This window comes from Propithecus coquereli, unplaced genomic scaffold (genome assembly GCF_000956105.1).
Source record: "Propithecus coquereli isolate 6110/MARCELLA unplaced genomic scaffold, Pcoq_1.0 Scaffold212, whole genome shotgun sequence".
Lineage (NCBI taxonomy): Eukaryota > Metazoa > Chordata > Mammalia > Primates > Indriidae > Propithecus > Propithecus coquereli.
Window position 1 is genome coordinate 2347890 of NW_012146301.1, and position 22420 is coordinate 2370309.

Genomic DNA, 22420 nt, shown 5'->3' on the forward strand with positions numbered 1-22420 from the left:
AGACGGGGTCTCGCTCTTGCTCAGGCTGGTCTCGAACTCCTCAGCTCGAACTCCTGAGCTCAAACGATCCGCCCTCCTCGGCCTCCCAGAGAGCTGGGATTACAGGCGTGAGCCACCGCGCCCGGCCTATTTTAAACAGTTTTAAAGAAGATAAAATTGTAATGACCTGTGTGGGTGTGTGGAATGCGCTTGTATTTCAAGGTGTGTATTTAAAATATTAGAGAATGTTCTTGAGAATTCTCCTACTGTATGTTCAATCTCAATTAGTGTATTTGCTGTTATTCTGCTCCAGTTGTGCAGGTGGCCAAACAGTTTACATTTTTGTTTGCATCTTCTGACTTCTGAGTCAAATGGATATGCGTTTTTATATTTTTTATTAGTGGAATTAGGGTGTATTATGGTTGAAGAAATGGAATTAATTTTATATGCTCTGGTTGATTAAAATTTTATGTTTAACAGTTGGTGAGGTAAGATCAGTATTGCTGTTTCAAAAGAAAATCTAGCATCATGGAAGCTAAATAACTCACTCTGTGTCACAGAGCTAGTGGGTGGAAGAGTTGCAGTTCAACCAAAATGAATTTAGTTATTTGTATATTGAGTGCATTTTTTTCTGCTATGTTCAGAAGTAAGCCAAAATAAATATTTAATTGATTTTTATATTCTTTTACAACAACAGCTGCTTTTGTTAGTCTGATTGTTCTTCTTTTTTCCTTTTCAAGGGATGGTTTTAGATTTTCATCTCAAGAAGCTGCTTCTAGTTTTGGTGATGATAGACTACTAATAGAAAAATTTATTGATAATCCTCGTCATATAGAAATCCAGGTTGGTATGTTGAAGATGCTTTTTAATTATTATGACTTTAAAATGATATCATTTAATCCTATTGGGAACACATCCTTTCTTCCATTTAGAATGATTGTGAATTGTTTTGGTATGTTTGAATAAGAACAAAATAAATTGCTTACCTGCCTTTGGAATCTGGTATACTTTTTGTTTAAAGTGCTAGGATGTTGCTTAGGATGGGGAATGATCCAAAAATCTACCTCCAAAAAGAAGCAGTACCAAGATATCTGACCAGGCTAAATATATTCTACCTTCAGAATTACTCAGTCCCCTTCAAAGACTGGGCCATTATGGGGCATTTTTAAAAGAAAAGTGCCTGACCTGGGCTCTTGTATCATTTGAATTCACCAAATGTCTGTGTGCTTTGCTGTGACAGGTGTTCTGCTAGGAGCTGGTTTATAGAGATGAATAAATCATTTCTTCTTTTCAGATTAAGTTATTAGTTCTTAAAGTGGTTGTCAGGGTGTGGGTTTTGGCAAAACAAAATAGGTTTTCTGAAATAAAATGTAGAAGAAGGCAAGTCTGTTGACATTTTCATTTGTCAGAAATGCCTTTATGCTAATTTTACACATTATGACTATGAATTGATATGTGACAATTAAAATTGATAAAAATAAATATCAAAGTAGAAAGCTTTAAATTTTAAGTATATTTTTATCCTAATTTTGTGTAGCCAGGGAACCAGGAGACTAAATAAAATGTTATTTGCTGACCACATCGCTTTTGATTGGGGCATAATATAATGGTCCTAGATTCTGTCAGTTGTTTTTTAAGTTCAGTGATCACTTTACATAGATATTATTATTTTTAATTTTTGGAGGGGGTTGGGATTGTTTTTGGTGGAGAATGTAGGCATTGATCATATGTATGGGTAAAAAATCTTCGTCTAGTTTCTCAAATTTTCCAAAGTGGGAAAAATATGCAAACTTATATAATCAGTTGTAAGTCCACAAATCTTAAGTGAACAATTTAATAAAATTTGTACACATACACATATAACTATGTAATAATCATCTGTATTTAGATACAAAATGTTTCTATGACACCAAGAGATTTCTTGACACCACTTTCCAGCCCCTAACCATGGCCACCAAAAGTAACTAGTGTTCCTACATCTAACGTCATAGATTAGTTCTGTCTATTCTTGAATGTCATACGAATGGAATCATATATACTTGGTTGGGTCTGGCTTCTTTTGCAAATCATATCTTTGAGATTCTTCCATGAGGTTCTGTTGTCATTTGCCTCTAAAAATTGTTCTGTGGTATTCCATTGTTTACCTAACCTGTAATTTATCCATTTTCCTGTTGATCTTTGGGTTGTTTCTAGCTTTTCTATATTATGAATAAAACTACTATCTTTTTATGGACATGTATATTCTTTCAGATAGACTGAGGAGAGACATGATTGGATTATATAGTAGGTACTGTGACTATACTGACATATATTCCCACCAGTAATATATGAGAGTTTCCCTTGCTGCCATCTTTTCCAACACTTGTTATTCTCAAGTTTTTAAATGTTTAATTATTTTGGTGTCCTTTTGATGGTATCTCTTTGTTTAATTTTCATTTCGCTGATGAGTATTGGTGTTGAACACCTTTTTGTAAATTTATTGACCATTTGGATATCTTATTTTGTGAAGTGACTGCTCAAGACTTTTGTCCCCGCCTTCCTTTTTCAAATTAGATTTTTAAAAATTATTGGGTGGTCTGAGTTCTGTATCTGTTTTGCTTATGAGTCCTTCACCAGATACGTGGACTGTGTGTCCTTCTTCCTTCCTGTGGCTTGCCTGTTCATTTTGTTAACAATGTCTTTCAAGGAACAGAAGTTCTGAATTTTACTGAAGTCCACTTTGCTACCCTAGTTAGGAGCTTGTTTGTTTAAGGTGTAATATTTAGGTCTGTTACCCTTCTTGAATTAATTTTTTTTTGTTTGGTGTAAAGTAGGGTCGGAGTAAATTTTTTTCTATTCTGACACCTAATTTTTTCAGCATCATTTGTTACTGTGTGACTGTTTGTTATAAATTAAGTGAGATTTGGCAATTGTCTTAATTATTTTGGTTTTATAGTAAGTCTAGAAATCTGGTACCATAAGCACTCTAAATTTATTATTTTTCTTCAGATAGTTTTGGCTCTTTTTAGGTTCTTTGAAATTCTATGTAAATTTTTAGACTTCACCTATCAATCTGTCTCCCTTGCCTTCCCCATCCCTACCTGATGAGATTTGGATTTGGGTTGTATAGAATCTAGAGATTATTCTGGGGAGTAGTGGCATCTTAACAATATTGAATTTTTAAATCCATGAACTGGAATATCTCTTCATTTATTTAGGTCTTCTTTCATTACTTTCAGCACTGTTTTGTAGTTTTGAGTGTAGAAGTTTTGTGTGTCTTTCATTAGATTTATTCCTAGATATTTGATAATTTTAGATACTATTACAGATGTTATTTACTAAATTTTATTTACCTGTTTGTTGCATGTGTGTAGAAATACAGTTGATTTTTATATATGGACCTTGAATCCAATATCTTTGCTAAATTCAGTTGTTTGCATGTTTTGGTTACCCTTTGCTGAGTGATAAACCACCTCAAAATGTGGCAATTTAAAACATTTAAGGATGTATAGCAATGCGAATGTACTTAATGCCACTTAAAAATGGTTAAAATGGTAAATTTTATGTTATTGTATGTTTTTCCACAATAAAAAAACTCCACACAACATTTAACTGTTTCTCATAATTCTCTGGGTTGATTGGGTTTAGTTGGGCACTTCTGTTGCTTCACAGGGTGTCTGTCCTCCAGGGCAGTGGTCATGTTGGGGCTTGCCTGGATTGGAACATCCAATGTTAGGTGTGTTGGAGTATAAACACTGAGCTCAGCTGAGACACTCTCTCTTTCTCTCTGTGAAGTCTTGGGGCATCTCCACAAGGCTTTTCCATGTGTTATTTCTACAAGGATATCCAGAGTTATTAAGTTACTGGTCAGAGCTGCTTGAAATAGCTGTCCTTCTTTTTATGGTTTGGGCTCACAACTGACACAGAATGACTCTTGTTGCATTTTGCAAGTTCCTTGGCCAATCTAGAATCTTTGGCAGATGGGATTATACATGGGTGGGGATACCAGAATGTGTGTTGTACTGGGGTCATCTTTGGTTACTAGCTACCACAGCCCATTCTTTGGCCCCTGGTGATCTTGTCTTCACATAAACAGGATAGACACACCTTTCTTTCAAGATCAGGATCTCATCTTTTACTTGGTCCAGATCTGGATGAGATTTCTGTTTATGGTCCCTCACAAGCAGTTCTTCTGGCACAAAGACCTCTGAATTTAAAGCCAGTCTGACATTCACTCATCCAACATACAACGATGAGAAAAGGGTCTGATACTGCAATAAATAACTTCCATTCAACGAAGTTGAAAAACAGAGGCACACAGTAGTCACTGGTTCTTAGCAATTGAAAGCCATCAGTGGAAGCTGAGAGATCCCTTAGGAGGTTCTTGCAGGAAGTAACTCTGGTGAGAGATGACCGTGGCTTGGGCCACACAATTGGCAGTAGAAGTGGTGAGATGTGATTGAATTCTGGATATTTTGTGAAGGTAGACCAGATATTCAAATAGATGGATGTGCTGTAAAAGAAAAAATAAAGCATCAAAGATGAATTTAGGGTTTTGGCCTGTGAAATAAGAAGAATGGAGCCATCTTTTATTGAGATGGATGGGAAAGACTATGAGAGGTGTATGTTTTGGGGAGGAAATCAGGTTATAAAGTTGGGCCAATCAAGATTGAGATGCCTGTTAAACATCAAAGTGTAGCTGTTGAGTAGGCAGCTGGATATTTAAATCTGTAATTTAGGGGGAGATATTTGGGCTATTCTTCTAGTAAGGTCCTAAGGGCAGAATAGTTTTGTTCTTCACTGTATTCCCCATCTGGCAGAAGACCACTTATACTATTTTATTTTTAGATATCTGGGTTTCCTAATAGGCCATGAGGTCCTGGAGGACAGAGAATAGGTCTTATCCATTTGCTGTCCCCAGCAACCAAGCCATTGTCTTTCATATTACTAATACGCAATAAATGTTTGTTAATTTGCGTTGAATAATCACATATCTACACCAGCTTTTTAGCTTATTTGGCCATGGCATATAGCCTGGGTGATATTTTTAAACGTAGGTGAAAATGTCTCCCAGCGCTTAAATAGGCAACACAGATGTTCTTCTGTTTGATCTATAGTTGGAAGGTTTTTAAATTTACTTTTCTTTAAGTTTTAGTTTTTACTTACTTTAGGTGATTTGTGCACATGATAAAGGGTATTCCAGAAAAAGTAAGCATCCCTCTTACCCTGTGTCTAAGTTCCCTGGTTCTATCCCTGGGTACAAGCACTGTTGTTGTTTCTAGAGTATCCCTATATACATATTCGATGAAATATATACATATGTATATCACCTATTATTTTTTATGTGAGTTATCACATACTGTGTCCTTTTCCATACTGAAACTGCACTGGCAGTGTGAATGGCAGAGCTCTGTGCGGCTTAAACAAGTGTTTCTCAACCAGGGTATTGCTGGCATTTCCTGAGATGGGTCCAGGGATGCTAAATGGCTTGCATTACATGATATAGTCTATTATAATGAAGCTTTTTTTCCATAAGCTGTATAGCTTAGAGGTTTTTTCATATTTAGGGCATGCAAATGCGTAAAGTTTTAAAAAACTCATGAAGTATTTAAGAATTAACTTTCCTTATAAGCACTATTTATTTACAGTGTTTTCTGGTTACTTAGCCTCCTCATTTATATAATGGAATAAATCATTGTCAAATCATTTTTGGTGAAGGCTTGGTAAATGCATAGAACTTTTAAAAATGAACTTAATGACTATACAGAATTTAGAGAAAAACAAACCCTTGTTTTTATATGTGAATCTAATATTTTACAATTGGAAATATTTCTGACAATTGTTGGTTATTTTGGCTTCATTTCTTGAATACTGTCTGCTTTCACTTCCTTGTCAATTAGAATAAAAAAAGAGGTTGAAGCCCAGCATGGTAGCTCACTCTTGTAATCCCAGCACTTTGGGAAGACTAGATGGGAGGACCAGCCTGGGCAACATAGTAAGACCTTTTCTCTACAAAAAAATACGAAAAATTAGCGGGATGTGATGGCACACACCTGTAGTCCCAACTGCTTGGGAGGCTGAGACAGGAGGATTGCTTGAGCCCAGGAGTTCAAGGCTGCAGTGAGCTATAATGACGCCACTGCACTCCAGCCTGGGTGACAGAGCAAGACCCTGTCTCCTAAAAAAAAAAAAAAAAAAAAAAAAATTAAAAAGAGGTTGAGAGCTATTTTAATGATTTCAAATATTTTTAGATGTACTTCATGCAGCTACTTTTGAGTCTTAGTAATAAAATTCCAACTTATTGACATTTTATTACTGTAATGTTTTACTTCATTGCTTAAAATCATTCTTGAGGTTTAGAAAGGTTTTGTCCCTAAAAATTAACTTTGTAGTCATATATTAACTATTAATTTTATAGCTTACTATACCTGTTATAACCGTGATCTTTTTTGATTTAATTTTTTTCCAGCAGCCATATAAAATATTAAGATGATATTATCTGCTATTTATAATGTGTGAAGAAATAGAATGACTTGTCTGGAGAGGCTGCATGGCTGTTTGGATCTAGAATTACTGCCTAGTCTTTTGGCTTCTAAAATAGGTCTTAACCTCTGCAGACCAAATATATGCATTCAGAAATATGCATCTATTCCTTAATCCTGAAAATATATTACTCCATTTCTGAAAATCAAATATTCTAGGCAAAAACTTAAATGAAGAACCTGTTTTTGGGTTTCCAGATTTAGCTGATAAATACATATGTTAAGTTTGAATTTCAGATAAACAATGATTTTTTAAAAAGTAAAAGTGTGTCCCATGTAGTATTTGGGACACAGTTATTAAAAAATTATTCATTGTTCATCTGAAATTCAAATTTATCTGGGTATCTTGTATTTCATCTGGCCATCCCAGCCTAGTTCCCATTGCAGGTTGAGTATTTCTTATTTGAAATCCTGGGGACCACATGTGTTTCGGATATTGAATTACTTTGACTTTTGTAATATTTGAATTTGTACTTACTGTTTGAGCATCCCTAATCTGAAAATCCGAAATGCTCCAATGAGCATTCCTTTGAGCGTGATGTCAAAAAGTGTCAGATTTTGAAGCATTTCAGATTTTAGGTTTTCAGATTAGAGATGCTCAACCTATATTACAAATGGGAAAATTATAATGTGTTATATATTAACTCCAGGCCTTTTACCAGTTTCCTATAGCAAAAATAAACCACAGTAAAGACATCCATGTATAAATAACAGACTATATATTAGATGTAAATGCATAAAATACCATTTCCTGAACAACAGACATTTAATAATGTTAACAACAAACAGATGTTTGTAATAACACTGGTGGCTCTCCTAAGCATGATTGACATCCAGAACTATATTCCCTTTATTGATACTCTGTGCGCTTCACAAAATTTGTACAACTGATTCTGATGTTTTACTCATTGTATTTGAAAACTTTTTCCTCAAATCTTTTTGATAAAAATGTTTATTGAGTTTGGGTGTTGTAAATATAAAGTTTTCCTCTATTAACATGAAATGAAAGAATGTTTTGAGAGATATGTATGTCCTATGAGTTCTGAGTATTAAAAATTAAGCGATGGGGCTGGGTGCTGTGGCTCACGCCTGTAATCCTAACATTCTGGGAGGCTGAGGTGGGAGGATTGCTCAAGGTCAGCAGTTCAAGACCAGCTCTGAGCAAGAGCGAGACCCTGTCTCTACTAAAAATAGAAAGAAATTAGCTGGACAACTAAAAATATATAGAAAAAATTAGCCAGGCATGGTGGCACATGCCTGTAGTCCCAGCTACTCGGGAGGCTGAAGCAGGAGGATCGCTTGAGCCCAGGAGTTTGAGGTTGCTGTGAGCTAGGATGATGCCACGGCACTCTAGCCCGGGCAACAGAGCCAGACTCTGTAAAAAAAAAAAAAAAAAAAAAAATTTAAGAGATATTGCATGAGGAAAATATTAACTGGAAAATATACTCTGTGGCTGTGGCTATGTGTTTTTTCAAACGGTATTTCTCTTTCAGGTTTTAGGCGACAAACATGGAAATGCTTTGTGGCTGAATGAAAGAGAGTGCTCAATTCAGAGAAGAAATCAGAAGGTGGTGGAAGAGGCACCAAGGTAAGAGTTCCTTTCAGTGAACATTTATAAAATAGCCTGTTTTTATGTATTTCTTATGTTTCTTTTTCTTACTGGCTAAAATTGCCTTAATATTCATGTAGACTCTATTAGTGCATATTTTTACAAGTAGGAATTGGTCACTTGATTTTCCTCAGTACTTTAGTACATAAAAGTGAGAAATATTTAAAAAAAAAAAGTTTTTTTTTTTTTGAGACAGAGTCTCACTGTGTTACCTGGGCTAGAGTGCCGTGGCGTCATCTTAGCTCACAGCAACCTCAAACTCCTGGGCTCAAGCGATCCTCCTGCCTCAGCCTCCCGAGTAGCTGGGACTACAGGCATGCGCCACCATGCCCGGCTAGTTTTTTCTATATATTTTTAGTTGTCCAATTAATTTCTTTCTAATTTTTAATAGAGACGGGGTCTCGCTCTTGCTTAGGCTGGTTTCGAACTCCTGAGCTCAAACAATCCGCCCGCCTTGGCCTCCCAGAGAGCTAGGATTACAGGCGTGAGCCACCGCGCCCGGCCAAGAAATAGGTTTTTATTAGAGGCAAAAGTTGAGTAGACAACTCAAATAAAAGGAGGAGTTGATTTTCCTGTATGTTGGCAAAGATTTCATAAAGTTGGTCCTGGCTGGGCACAGTGGCTCAGGCCTGTAATCCTAGCACTTTGGGAGGCCAAGGTAGGAGGATTGCTTGAGGCCAGGAGTTTGAAACCAGCCTGGGCAACATAGCAAGACCCCATCTCTACAAAAAATTTAAAAAATCAGCCAGATGTAGTGGTGCTTACTTGGAGTCCTAACTACTGGGGAAGCTGAGGCAAGAGGATCACTTGAGCCCAGAAGTTCAAGGTTACAGTGAGCTGTGATTGTGGCATTGCACTCTAACCTTGGCAATGAAACAGACCCCGTCTCTTAAAAAATAAATAAATAAAGTTGATTCTGAATTTATCCTATCATGAAAGGGCTTCTGGGTTGTGGTTATTGGAAATTCCTCGATTTATCAGAATCACTTTGGGTACTTCTTTAGGCCACCTTGTGTGTGTTTGGTGTAGCAATTGCATGAAGCTGCATTTCTATTTTGTTGCAAGGTTGGTATTGTATATATTCTGATATTCTCTTTGTTCTTAAAAATCCTCAGTTGAGTGTACTTCGTTATTTTTAATTATCAGGCACTGAGAGATATGGCCAATTGTAGTTTTAATAAGTATAGCCAGCCTGTCTTGATAGAATGTGGGTATAGTTTCTTAAAAGAATAGATGTGAATATGAGTGAATTTTTAAAATTTTAATATGAGTACATAAGAGTAAATTTTTAAAGATAGCGTAATGATAAAAATGAAGCCTTATTTTTGTTGTATTATTTTTTAAAATATGGTATAATAGTTTTAACACATGGTCCCCAAATCCTTCGACATTTCTCTGATTGAGAGGAGGGGTCTGTGACCTACTCCCTTTGATTCTGTGCTTTGTGACTGCTTGACCAATAGAATGCATAGAAATGCTGTACCAGTTTCCAGCCCAGGCCTTATGAAATTGCCAGCTTCCACTTCCTGTCTCTTGGGACGCTTGCACTTACAAACCAACCAGTGTGCTGTGAAGAACTGCCCACTGTAGCCTACACAGCATGTGACCATTTATCTCATGGCCTGGGATCAGGATATATGAAGGAAGGAAGAAGAAAAGGCCAAAGGGAATCCTCTCCCTGTGTCTTTAGGAGGACATTGGAAGCTGCCAGTGTTGATTATTTGGCATTGATCTGAAGTTGGGCATTTAGCTAGGGAGGTTTGGAAATGTCTTTTTTCCTTAAGCAACCATGTGCTCAACTAAAATTTTAGTACTGTAGTGTGGAAAAAGGAGAGAAAGGATTCTGATAGAATAGTAGTAGTAGATATTTCTTTTGCAATTTTGTGTTTTCTTGCCTATTTTATCACTTCCAGTTCAACTAACTTTCTCTCTTTATTTAAAACCTACTTAAGTTTTATCTGGGATAGAAATCCTTCACACACTGGGAACTTTGAATCATGATTTTTATTTGTTTCTTCTCTCTGTTTAGAAATGTAAGTTTTTCGTATCAGTATCTTATCTATTCATTTAGAAGAAAAGAACATTTAAAGCAGTAGGAATCAAAATGAAAAAACTAGAACTGATTATTAATAGTGACTTACATGTATTTTTGCACTGCGAAATGTTAAAATGAATATGTAGTTTTCAGTTCCTAGAGTAAGAATCTACCACTGTGTTTTGAGGGCAATGCTAGGGTTGCTCATATCTTTGAGTATCATTAGCAGAGTTATGACAAGGAAAAGGACAAGACCAAACTGGGCAAAAATAGAGTTTATGCTGAGATTCTCCAAATGTTGTGATAGTAATCTTTAGTTGGGTTTCCTTCTTTTGGTTGCATTAGTTTTGTCAGCCAGTTATTGCTGAAATGTCATCTATGCCTATATATTAGGTTAATGCATGACTATGTTTGTAATGGTTAAATAAGATTCATAACATCTAATCCTGTCCTGACACATCACCAAAAGGGAGACAGTAGGAAATATACTTCCCATCTGTGAGGTGTTCTTGTCCCTCACCCCCACCCCAATCCAACATGAATCTGTTCAGGGCTCTAGCTCTAACTAGTAGTTTATATGAAGTAGTAATACCATACAAATGTTAAAGACACTATGCAGCTAAACCAAGAATGTGAGGAATGAGACAGAAAAATGACCAGTCTTGGCCAAAAAAAAAAAAAAAAAGGACATTATAGATTAAGAGTTTTAAGATGCAAAAACCAATCAAATGCAGTATTTGGACCTTATAAAGATATTTATGAGATATTCAGGGAAATTTGAATGCAGACTGGATGTTGAGTGCTCTTAAGGAGTTCTTGTTAATTTTTTAAGCATGGTTGTGTTACAAAAGAGTACGTATCTCATAGGAACAGATTTGGAAGTTTCTACAGGTGAAATGATATCTAATTGGAGATTTACTTTAAAATAAAAAAAATAGGTAGGCCTGATAAAGAAGTGGGCACATAGCATAGATAAATGCAGAATAGCTATATATGTTATTAATAATTGTTACTTATTGGAGATAGGTACATGCAAGTTTAATAATAAAAATTTTACAATATATCATCTCAGTTTTACTCATTTGAGAATAATTTTAACCCACAAGCAGAAAAATAGTTAAGTTTTGTTTCTCAGAGCCTTTTTGCATATAAGCAAGAATCTGTGAAAATGCAAAGTGGTTTGATGATACTTTTTTTGGAGTTTATTGGAACTGTTTTAGTTTAAAATGCCTGCTGGAAGGCGATTTTGGTATTTTGAAACAAAAGTTTTAGGATTTATTAGATGTACAGTTGATTCTTGTTATTTGCAGCAGTTATAGTCTATGACGGTGCCATGAACACTAAATTAGTGAATACTGGACAATTGCTCCTAGGGGAAATACAAGGTTAGGTTTCTCTGAACCTCTGCTCATAAAAATTTTGCCAATGGATTAATATATAACCTTGTTTTATGTGTGTTTCTGTTGAAAGGCACCTTATTTAATATTGTTGATTCATAAATAGTGAAGTCACAATTCTGGCCAACAAGACTGTAACACATGTCTGAGTAAGCTTATCTCACACACGCTTTCCCCATAAGGCATTTCACAGCCTTCTTGCTCTAGGAACACCAGACAGCACTTAAGCACAAAGCTCAAGGGGCCATTGTAAACAGTGAAATCACACACACAAAAAGCACAAAAATGTAAAAATTGTGGCATTAAATAGACCTTGAAAAGGACACTTGTTTATAGTATCAGCATTGGAACAAGAAGGCAGAGCATCACCTTGTTTAACCTCAGCGTGTTGGGAGTCTCGGATTTTTTGCCTCTCTGCACTTGTTCATGAATGACCATGAGAGTGTCTTAAGTATTGATTTTGGGGTTACAAATAAATTTTAGCAAGTAGGCAAATTTGCACATATGGAATCCATGGACAATGAGGATTGAATATATATGTTAGTTTCTAAGAATTTATTTTTCTCCTAGTTTTTAGCTTAAAGCAATTTTGAATATACATGTTAAATTTTACAAATTGAAAAGTTGCTGTATATTCTATAAGTAGACTGAAGTTGCAGTATAATGTGAAAAGTTCAAATGTTTTATAAAAATCCAAAGTTGATTTATTTAAGCATGTTATACTTAATAATACAATCAGCATATATTATAAAACATATATAAAGCATATAATATGATCTCTTAATTTCATATAGATGATATGTATCTGAGTAAACTTTAGAACACTTTTATGTAATGTACACAAATGATAACTTGATTTTTATCCAAAATACAGACTAATACTCTTTCTGTGTTTATAGCATTTTTTTGGATGCTGAAACTCGAAGAGCAATGGGAGAACAAGCTGTAGCTCTTGCCAAAGCAGTAAAGTACTCCTCTGCTGGAACTGTAGAGTTCCTTGTGGATTCAAAGAAGAATTTTTACTTCTTGGAAATGAATACGAGACTCCAGGTAACAAATACCGTTTTTCATTCCTCTCCACGCCTCTATACTTTACCCTTCCTTACCCACCCCTTTTTGTTTTATAAAAGTTAAAAATCAACTCCATAAACTGTTAAGTAAATATTTAGTTTTTATGCTCATGCTAAGACATCTGTTAGGAATGAGGGATAAGTATCCCACTAACTTAAAGTTCAATGTCTAGACCTCTGCTTTGTCACTGTTCTACTTGGAATGTTGGAAATTCCACTTTGTTTTTTTTGTTGAACCTTTCTGGATGAACTATATATGTGCTGTTAAGAGAAACTACTCTGGATATTATAAATAGAAAAGGATTAAGTGATTACAAAATCTTTGGGTGGATAGAGGAAGGAAGGGTACCCAGAGTGAACTTCCAGGAGTGACTCCTGCAACTATGCCACCCCACCAGGTTCGCAGAGGAACTGCTGCCTCTGCCACAGTTATGAGGCTGAGAAACCAAGTGGCTGCCCTTGGAACTGTTGACTTTAGGGACAATCCCTCCTCAGTGCCAATCAATCTCAAGAAGTTACTGGTGCTGTAACTGGTGACTTTATTTCCCTCCTCCTTAAACATACCTAGAGCACAAGTACATTATTGAACCTGTTACTACAAATCTGTGTGAACATTATCTGGGTCTAGAAGTATAAAAAAGCCAGCCCTTTTTACCCCAAACCCCATTTTCTTCTTCTCAGTTACTCTCCTCCATCTTCCCTAGAGCTGTCTCCTGTTCTGACTGAATTGCCAATACCTAGCGTTTCCATGTAGTTCTTCCTCTGAATTATGCATACCTAAACAGCATAATTATTTTGGCCTGGTTTTTTAAACTTTATTATTAATGGGATCACACAGTATATATTCTTTTGTGCCTCTGGCTTCTTTGCTCAGTGTTATAGTTGTGAGATTCATGCTGTTTCATGTAACTCCTGTATGACGCTCCTTTGAAGAAAATGCCACTATTTATTTATCTATCCAATTTCTATAGATACTTTGTTTCCAATTTTATGGAATTTGTATTAGTTTGCCAGGGCTACCATAGCAAATGACCATAAACTGGGTGGCTTTACACAACAGAAATTTATTCTTTCACACTTCAGGAGGCCAAAGTCTAACCTTAAGGTGTCAGCAGACTTGGTTCCTTCCAGGGAGAATCTGTTCATGCCTCTCTCCTGGCTTCTGGTGGCTGCCGTTAGTCCTTGGTGTTCTCTGGCTCCTGGGAGCATAACTTCATTCTCTCTCTCAGTTGTCACGTGGCCTTTTCCCATGTACCTCTGTGTCCAAAGTTGCATCTTTCTATAATGACACCAGTCATATTGGATCTTGGCTCCATCGTATTTCAGTATGACCTCATCATAAATAACTGGATATCTGCCACAATCCTATTTCCAAATAAGGTCATATTCACAGGTTCTGGATGGACATGAATTTTGGGGGGACATTATTCAATCTAGTACACCATTCAGAAAACAAATATGGGCTATAGAGATAGAAATTAGTGGTTGTCTTAAGACTGGGGTAGGTGAGAGGGGGATTGTGGGCTGATAGTACCACAGGAGAGACAGAGGAAAAGCATACTCACACCTGAGAAGGGGTAGGGTCAGCCCTTCTTCCATTAGGTCTTTAGGGGTGAAGAGGTGGGAGGGAGTGTTTGAGTCACTCCAGGCATGAACTGAGTAGAGCTTAAGTTTTCCTGATGCTGTGGTTATCCTTTGTGTACTGTTGGGTTGCCCGAGGGTTTTTTTCCTTCACTATTTTGCCCTTAGCTTTATGATTTTCCTCTGGTCCTGTGCTTCACAGAAGGTGTGTCTTCATGGTCATGCCTATTTCCCAGAGGTAGACTCCTTTGGACCCTTGTTAGCCTGCTAATGGGGGCAGGAGTGGTGTTGTCTGTTGTCTTTATGCCTTGGTCTTAGTCAGTCCTTGTGTCCTTGGAACTTTGGAGTGGGTTTTCCTCAGTAGTCCTGCCTCTTCCCCGGTGGTAGGGAACCTAACGGTCTGGGCTTCAGATGGATGGTTCTTTGCCTTTTCCTGATTGGTTATCTTTTGCTTGGTATATTTTCTTCATCCTTTTACTCTCGACCTATCTATATTCAGACATTTTACATGTGTCTCTATAAGCAGTGTATAAATTTTTAGCCAAGGTTGATAATCTTTGCCCCCTGCTCTTTTTCTGAGATAGGGTCTTGCTCTGTCACCCAGGCTGGAGTGCAGTTCACCAACTCCTGGGATCAAGTGACCCTCTTGCCTCAGCCTTCCGAGTAGCTGGGACTACAGGCGTGCTCCACGGCTTTGATAATCTTTGTCTTGTGTCTTGATCATTTGCTCAGTAGAAAGTTAACATAAACTCTGATATATTTGAGTTTAAATTTATAGTTTTTTAAATGCTTTTTGTCCCACCTCTGTTTTTTTTCCTTCTGTTCCTTTCTTTTGTAATATTTATTATTTAATTTTTTTCCTGTACTAGCTTGGGGGTTATATAAACTTCTGATCTTTTGGTAGAATTTATAGATTACAACATACATCCTTAACCGATCAAATCTAGTATCAATTAGTATCTTTTCATCTGATCCACCAGACTGTACAGGGAGCTTAGAACATTTTAATTCTATTTCCCATCTCCTGACTTATGTGCAATTAACCTTCACAGGTCATTTCTCATATTGTTTTAAATAGTCACAATTCATTTCATTCTACCCACATATTAACGTTTTCTTTTCTCTTAATTTTTTTCTAAAAGTTTATTTTAGAGATTCACTTGTTACAGACTCCTTTTGTTGACAGCTCAGTGACTTTATTTTGCCTTCATTCATGAAAGGCAGTTTTATTCTTATAGAGTCTTAGTTTGACCAGTCTTGTTTTCAACTCATTGCAAATATTATTTCCCTATCTCTGGCTATTTCTGGTAAAACTTCCACTCTAATTCTACCTTCTGCTTATTTGGATATAATTACTATTTCTTTTGGTGGAATTTATAAATTTCTATTTTTCTTAGATTTTCTTCAGTTTTTCTCTGATTTGTATACATATATACTTGGAATTCATTGAAATTTTTTATCTGTGGATTAATGTCTTTCAATATTTTTTTTGAAAATTCTCTACCACTAACACTTCTGACACAATCTTTTCACTGTCGTCCTGGATTTCAAGTTTAAGAAAAATATGCTTTTATATACATAAGTATATGTAACTTGAATTTTAGACCTCTTTAATATATCTCCTGTTTTTCTTACCTTCTCTTTGATATTTTTCATCTTTTTTGTGTAATTTCTTCTGACCTGTCTTCCATACTTTCTCTTGAGCTGATTTAATTAATTAATCACCCATCAAATTCCTACTTTCATTTGTTTATATTTCAGTTCTTGAATTTCTATTTGGTTCCTTTAAAACTGATTCAGTCCAGGCGAGGTGGCTCATGCCTATAATCCTGGCATTTTGGGAGTTTGAGGTGGGAGGATTGCTTGAGGCCAGGAGTTCAAGACCAGCCTGAGCAACATAGTGAGATCTTCTCTATTAAAAAAAAAAAATCAGCTGGGCATGGTGGCACATATCTGTAGTCTCAGATACTAGGAAGGTTGAGGAAGGAGGATCGCTTGAGCCCAGGAGTTTGAAGTTGCAGTGAGCTATGATGACACCATTGTACCCTAGCCCGGGTGACACCCTGTCTCAAAAAAAAAAAAAAGATTCAATGCTTTTATCCTTTCTTTTCTCCTATTCCATATTTTTAATTTTGGCTTTTATTTCTTTGAACATAATTATCTTAGTTGTTTTGTAGTGTTTGTCTTTTGTAGTGTGTGTCTTTGTAGATTCTTTTGATATCTTGTGACTATACGTATTATCTGTTTTTTATGCTGTTTCTTGGTTGTGAGGTACAGTTCCTTGTGTACCTTGTTACCATTGACTGTATACTGTCATATACATATACTGTCATATACTGTCATGTTATTTTAGAAATTGTTTATTTTAAATTTTATTTTACTAATAAATTGAAACCTAGGATGATGGATTCTTTTTTACAGAGATTTTTAATTTTTTTCTGCTGTGTGCCGGTAGACAGTAGTATTTTGTGACTACTGCAATACAAGCTGAAAGTGTGAGCTTCCTTGGATTTTTCAAAGGGGTGCATGACCTGGCTGCAGTTCTAGAGAATGGCTGGTTTTATTCCAGTTCACTCTTACCTTGCCGACAGTCCTTTATGGCCTCCAATTAAAGTGGGGATGGTTTATCAGTGTTCTTTCTTTTGGTGGCCTCTTCTCTGTGGTTGTACTTTTAATTTCTTGATGCCACCAAAAATATAGTTTAGATTTATAGTTGTTTTTTCCTGGAATGGAAAATGCCTTTAGGACAAAAATGGTATTGAATATTGGGTTTACATCTCTTGTGTTTTCATCTTCTGGATTTGGGCTGATAATTCCTTCCTGTGTTCTTACCCTTTGATATTTTTAATAAGATCTCCCCCAACTCCGACCTTCCCAGCTGTCACCTAGTCCCCAGTAACTGGGAGCATAAGTCCCCATCTGATGGCCATGGAGGTGTATATTATGCCTATAGATTAAACAAAGTTGTGCTCTGTCTCTCAACACTCCCCCCCCAAAAGCCATAAGGTAGTGGAATGATGGTGTGTGCCTCATTGCCATCTCACTTTTCCCTTCCAAATCTGGTACATTGGATTGACACGTCCGAAACCTCACCCAGTCACATGGAGAACTTCAGCTGCAGGGGAGTCTGGGATAGGGTTTTTAACCATCTGCAGTTTAAGAGAGCACTCTAGAAGGAGTTTAAAGGGAAAGTCAAGTACCAGTCCACCATATTCACATGAATAAATTTCTAACATTTTAGTCTAAATTATATACAAAGAGTTAAAAACATCCATGTATTGTAAGAGTAAAGTATAACTACCAAATAATGGGGTTGATTTTCATTTAGTATGGTGGAAATGATGTGTCTAGATGCATTTTGAGAACAATATCATAAATATTTGTAGTGTTTATATAGATATTAACTCAGTAGTTGCTAGAAACTTATGATACTTTCTTTGAAATCACCTTTTTCGTCTATTTTCTACCTTGTGAATATGTTTGAAAGTGACAGAACTTTGCCTTTTGGAGATTAATTTGATTTTGATTAAGAATATGTCTTTATAAATTAGTATATCTAATTAGATAATTAGCTGGGAATTTTTTTTATTAAAGTGGAGACTTTATTATGTCATGATGAGAATAATATCTTATTACTCTGAAGACAATTTGAAGTGACTGCAAAACATTTATATTTATTCCAGACCCAATAGGTACAAGATGGTTTAATTGAGGTATCAGTATTTATATAGAATTAACAGTATCTTTTTTACTGTGTTCTTTTACTGTGTTCTTGTATTATTTTTTTTTCCATTTGTTTCTGGCTTATCTCAGCCCACAAGTTCATTGAAGTTTGTCCCATGGTCTTTTTTGGTATAAGACCTAATAGTTGATATTTATATCAAATAATTCTTTTGGTCAAAATCATCTAGTACCTGTGTTTTGTATGTTGGATAGCTTGCTAAGAAATTATATTCTATGCCCTCAAAAAAGGTTATAAATGAGTTTCAGGAGAACAAAATCAAATTGACAAAGATTTCATCACACTAGATCTGACAGTACCTAATTCCTTGCTATTTACTGTCACATTTTGATACAGTTGCCTCCAATTTAGTGTTTAATGTTTCTTTTCTCTCTTGCATTTACTTCCAGTGACTGTGATCCTGTCAGTTACCAGAAGAAATTAATTTTGATTTTTTAAAATGTATCTGTGTGATAGGGCGTATAACTGAATGGGAGCATGAACAAAGAATCTTGGACTTAATAAGAATTCAGAAAGCCATTCTTACATATTTCAAAGATTTCTTTCTGATAATGCTTAAACAATACGAATATTCTTTTAATAGTAGATTTCCTCTTTCAAATTTCTTTTTTAAAAATAATTTTTATTTCAAATGTATTGTAATCGTAAGAGGGTACGAGTGTTCTCATTACATGGATGAATTAGTTGTATAATGCTGAAGTCAGGGCTTTTAGTGTGACCATCACCAGAATAGTGTACATTGTACCCAATAGGTAAGTTTTTATTCCTCCCCCCTTCTTAGTTTCCAATGTCCTTTACTCCACTTTGTGACTGTGTGTACCCATTGTTTAGCTCCCACTTATTAGTGAGAACATGTGGTGCTTGTTTTTTCATTCCTGAGATGCTTCACTTAGGTTAATGTTCTCTGATTCCATGCAAGTCCTTGCACAAATCTCTTTACTAACCTTAAATTATAATACTTAAGGCACATTTACCAAATCCTTTATCTCCTAAGATATATGTTATCTCTAATTAGTGTTTCACTTTGAGGCTGGGGGGCTATAATTTTCTTTGTTCTTTTATTCCCCTCTTGAAATTTCCTGATTGAACTGTCACTTTTTTCGGCTTCAGAACTTGTATGGTTTTTTTTTGGTAACAGAAATATGAGTAGCATCTTCACTTGCTATATTTCCTTAAGTGTGAAATTTGAAATAACAGTACAGTTTCCCCATAAACAGATGTAACACTAAGAAAGTCACCAAGTTTGGTGCATAAATACTTGGTTCAGTTGACTGGTTTTGTTCTCAATCTGGTCAGATATGTATCAGAATTATCTGTGCTATCCCCATATATTATTGCTTTATTTTTTTTAAGTCACTGGTTTTCTCTTGCTTAAAGATAAAATTCAAATGCTTTTGCATCACAATACAAGGTTTTTTTTGTGTCCCTAATGTCCCCTCAGAGCCTGTTTCTTGACAGTGCCAGTCTCTACCCTGTGAGTTAGGGTGGGACTCCTTACTTTTCCCTGAGGTGCCTTTCAGTTTGACCTCTCTGTGTCTCCTATCACATCACTCCTGTTTCTTGGACTGGTCTGTGTTCTCTTTAGTGGTGGACACTCATCTACCCACCCGCCCACACACATCTATCTTCCTCTCCCATCGTTTCTCTCACCACCTTACCTTCTCTCCACACTTGAAAGGTGGCTAGCTAGAAATACTCATCAAAAAAATGATTTTATTAAAATGCTATTTTAATGAAGTATATTATAGTAGTCCCCCCTTATCCGTGGTTTTGCCTTCTGTGGTTTCAGTCGCCTGAGGTCAACCTCTGTCCAAAAATATTAAATGGAAAATTCCGGAAATAAATAATTCATATGTTTTAAATTGCACACAGTTCTGAGTAGTATGATGTGAACATTTTCACATTTCTGTGGGGCAGGGACTTTCTGAGCAAAGACCCTGGCACCTGGATTAAGGGGCAGCAACCCTAAAGATAGAGAGCTCTGGAGAGAAAGTCTTATCTTTGACAATCCAGGTTCCTAAAGTAGAGACCTTGCCCTACTCTCCCCAGAGAGAATTTGTTTACATTACAGAGCAAAGTTTGCATTGCGCTTTCTAGCTCCCTGGTCCTCTCCCTCTCTCTGTCTCCCTCTATCCTCCTCCACTGGCTCCCTCTTTCTCTCCTTCCCTCTCTCCCTCCAGAGTTGAGGCAGGGCAGATACACCGGCAACTCTCATTTAAGCTCTGAGTTGAATAGTTTGAGTATTCTTTGCCTGTGGCGCATACCCTTCTGCGTGTATGGGGAGTGAGGCTGAGATGCTCTGTGAGTAACAGTTGCTCTGTTCTTTGATCCAAAAACCTTTTTTTTCCTGACAGGATCAACAAATAAACACAGATATAAAAACAAAACAGATATGATTTGTAGGTATTTTCCCTTATCTATTACCTGTCATTTTGACTTCCTGTATTGTTTTTCCCTTCTTATGCAGAAAGTTTTTATTGGTATACAGTTTGATTCTTAAATCTTCTATTTTATGATTTCTAGTGGTGTGACATAATTAGGCTTTCCCTGCTCAGTGATGGATCATACATTTTTCTTTCATGTTTTCTTCTAGTACATATTTTATCTTTCATAGTAGAATCTTTACTTCATTTGGAATTCATTTTTTAATTTATTTTTAAATGACTGTTCCAACAATTATTGAATGATCAGTCTTTTGTGCAATTATTAGAAATATCACCTTCGTTATATACTTAATTTTTATATGTATGCAGATTTGTTACTTGACTATTTTTTTAAGTCTTTCTACTTATTCATGTGCTAGTACCACAGTTTATATATATATATATATATATATATATATATGTATATGTATTATAATATGGTACCTAGTAGAAATATTCCTTTCTCCTTATTCTTTTCATATGAAAAATTGGCTTTTTGGATTAGTTTATTTATATTTAACAGAAGAAAAAGAAATTAGAATGAGGGAATTGCTGAACTACTAGATAAATAGTTGTAATTTTCTACAGATATATTAATTCTTAAAATATGTCCTTTAGAAGAAAATGATTACAAAAAACGTATTTTTGCCATAATTTTTCTTCAAATTTCAATTTGAAAGACTGTATTATTTCCTTTTTACAAAAAATAATGGAAATTGGCATATTTATATTTAATCCTGTTCTTCATTTTTGCAATTTTATTAGTTTTACATGATTGTAACATTTACTTTCTTTTCTGTAGGCATGGCTCTCCCGGGGGTTTCATTTTACTTTTGTATTTAATCTTGTTTTCATGGTCACTATCAGCATCTTACCATAGCGTCATGATTAGTGAATTCTTTATTTTGATTCATTTTATGGGTAGGTTCTTTTTTTTTAATCAAGAATTTATTTTTTAAAGATACCCATGGGTACTGTATTATTCTTCGAATTCTTAGATAGGTGATAAGATTAACCGTATATTTGAGGTCCATTTCACCTGGTTATAAAGTTATGGGGTTTTGAAATAGAGCTGAGTTAACCTGTTACCGTTGACTCAGTATTAACCCCTTGGGTAACTTTCAAAACCAATGAAAGAAAGGAGAGGGGAGAGGGCTGGGAGAGCCAAGGCTCTTTGAACTGTTGTATGGGGGATGAGTGGGGAACTGCAGCATTGGGCAAGGAAGCCAGCCAGTACTGCTAAGGGAGAAAATATTCTTCAGATTTCTTCTGAAATTTTGAGTATAGAATTCTGGTTTAGATATAATTTTTCTTGAGCATTCTGAAGACTTTGCATTGCTTGCTTTTAGTTTCTACTGTTGATATTAAGACGTATTCTGATTCTCAATTCTTTGTTTAAAATTTCTCTTTCTTGAAAAGATGTTCTCTTTGTCACTACGTGTGGCCAAAATTGCTAGTTGTCTACCAACTACCGCTGATAAGGAAAAATGGCTTTTATCTTATCTTTTAGTTTATTACATTATAGACCCTTTTGGGACATTTTCTTTATGTTCATAGAATAAATATTTAATTAAACATAGTGATTTTCCTTTTGATGTTTTGCTGAATTTTGTGTGCTAATATTTTACATTGAATTTTTATTTCATTTTAAAAATACTGTCTTTACCAGATTTAAGTAATAGTTGTATGTATTTTTTGAAACTAATTATGGGAGTATCATTTCTTTTCCCAGGGTCTAGTTAAATTAATAATAAGCATTATCAGTTCTTTAAAATTAGAACTCAGATGTGAATCATTTGATACTGGTATCTTTCACAATTGTAGTACTTTAAACATCTTTCTATGGTAGATCTTCAGTATTTTATGAGGGAATGCCAGCTATTAAAAAAAAGTCAAGATTATTAATTGTTTTATGCCGCTATATCTTTTCTTTTTTCCTTTTTAAAAATTGAATCTATTTGATTAAGAAAGGGAAATGAAGTTTTTCATAATAATTTAATTTTTAAAATTAACTGTGTTTTTTACAGTAGTATTGGGTTTACAGAAAAATGAGTGGTAAGTAC

The 22420-nt window shown here is 35.5% G+C and overlaps 1 protein-coding gene across 1 annotated transcript in view; it reads left to right on the plus strand.

Annotated features, from left to right (window-relative positions):
- The window catches only part of PCCA (propionyl CoA carboxylase, alpha polypeptide), a 375245-nt gene that overhangs the window by 139038 nt on the left and 213787 nt on the right, over positions 1 to 22420 (plus strand). Inside the window, exons 9-11 of the mRNA XM_012644433.1 lie at positions 720 to 822; positions 7994 to 8088; positions 12441 to 12591. Coding sequence (XP_012499887.1) covers positions 720 to 822; positions 7994 to 8088; positions 12441 to 12591 — 349 coding nt within the window. The remainder of the gene's footprint in view (positions 1 to 719; positions 823 to 7993; positions 8089 to 12440; positions 12592 to 22420) is intronic.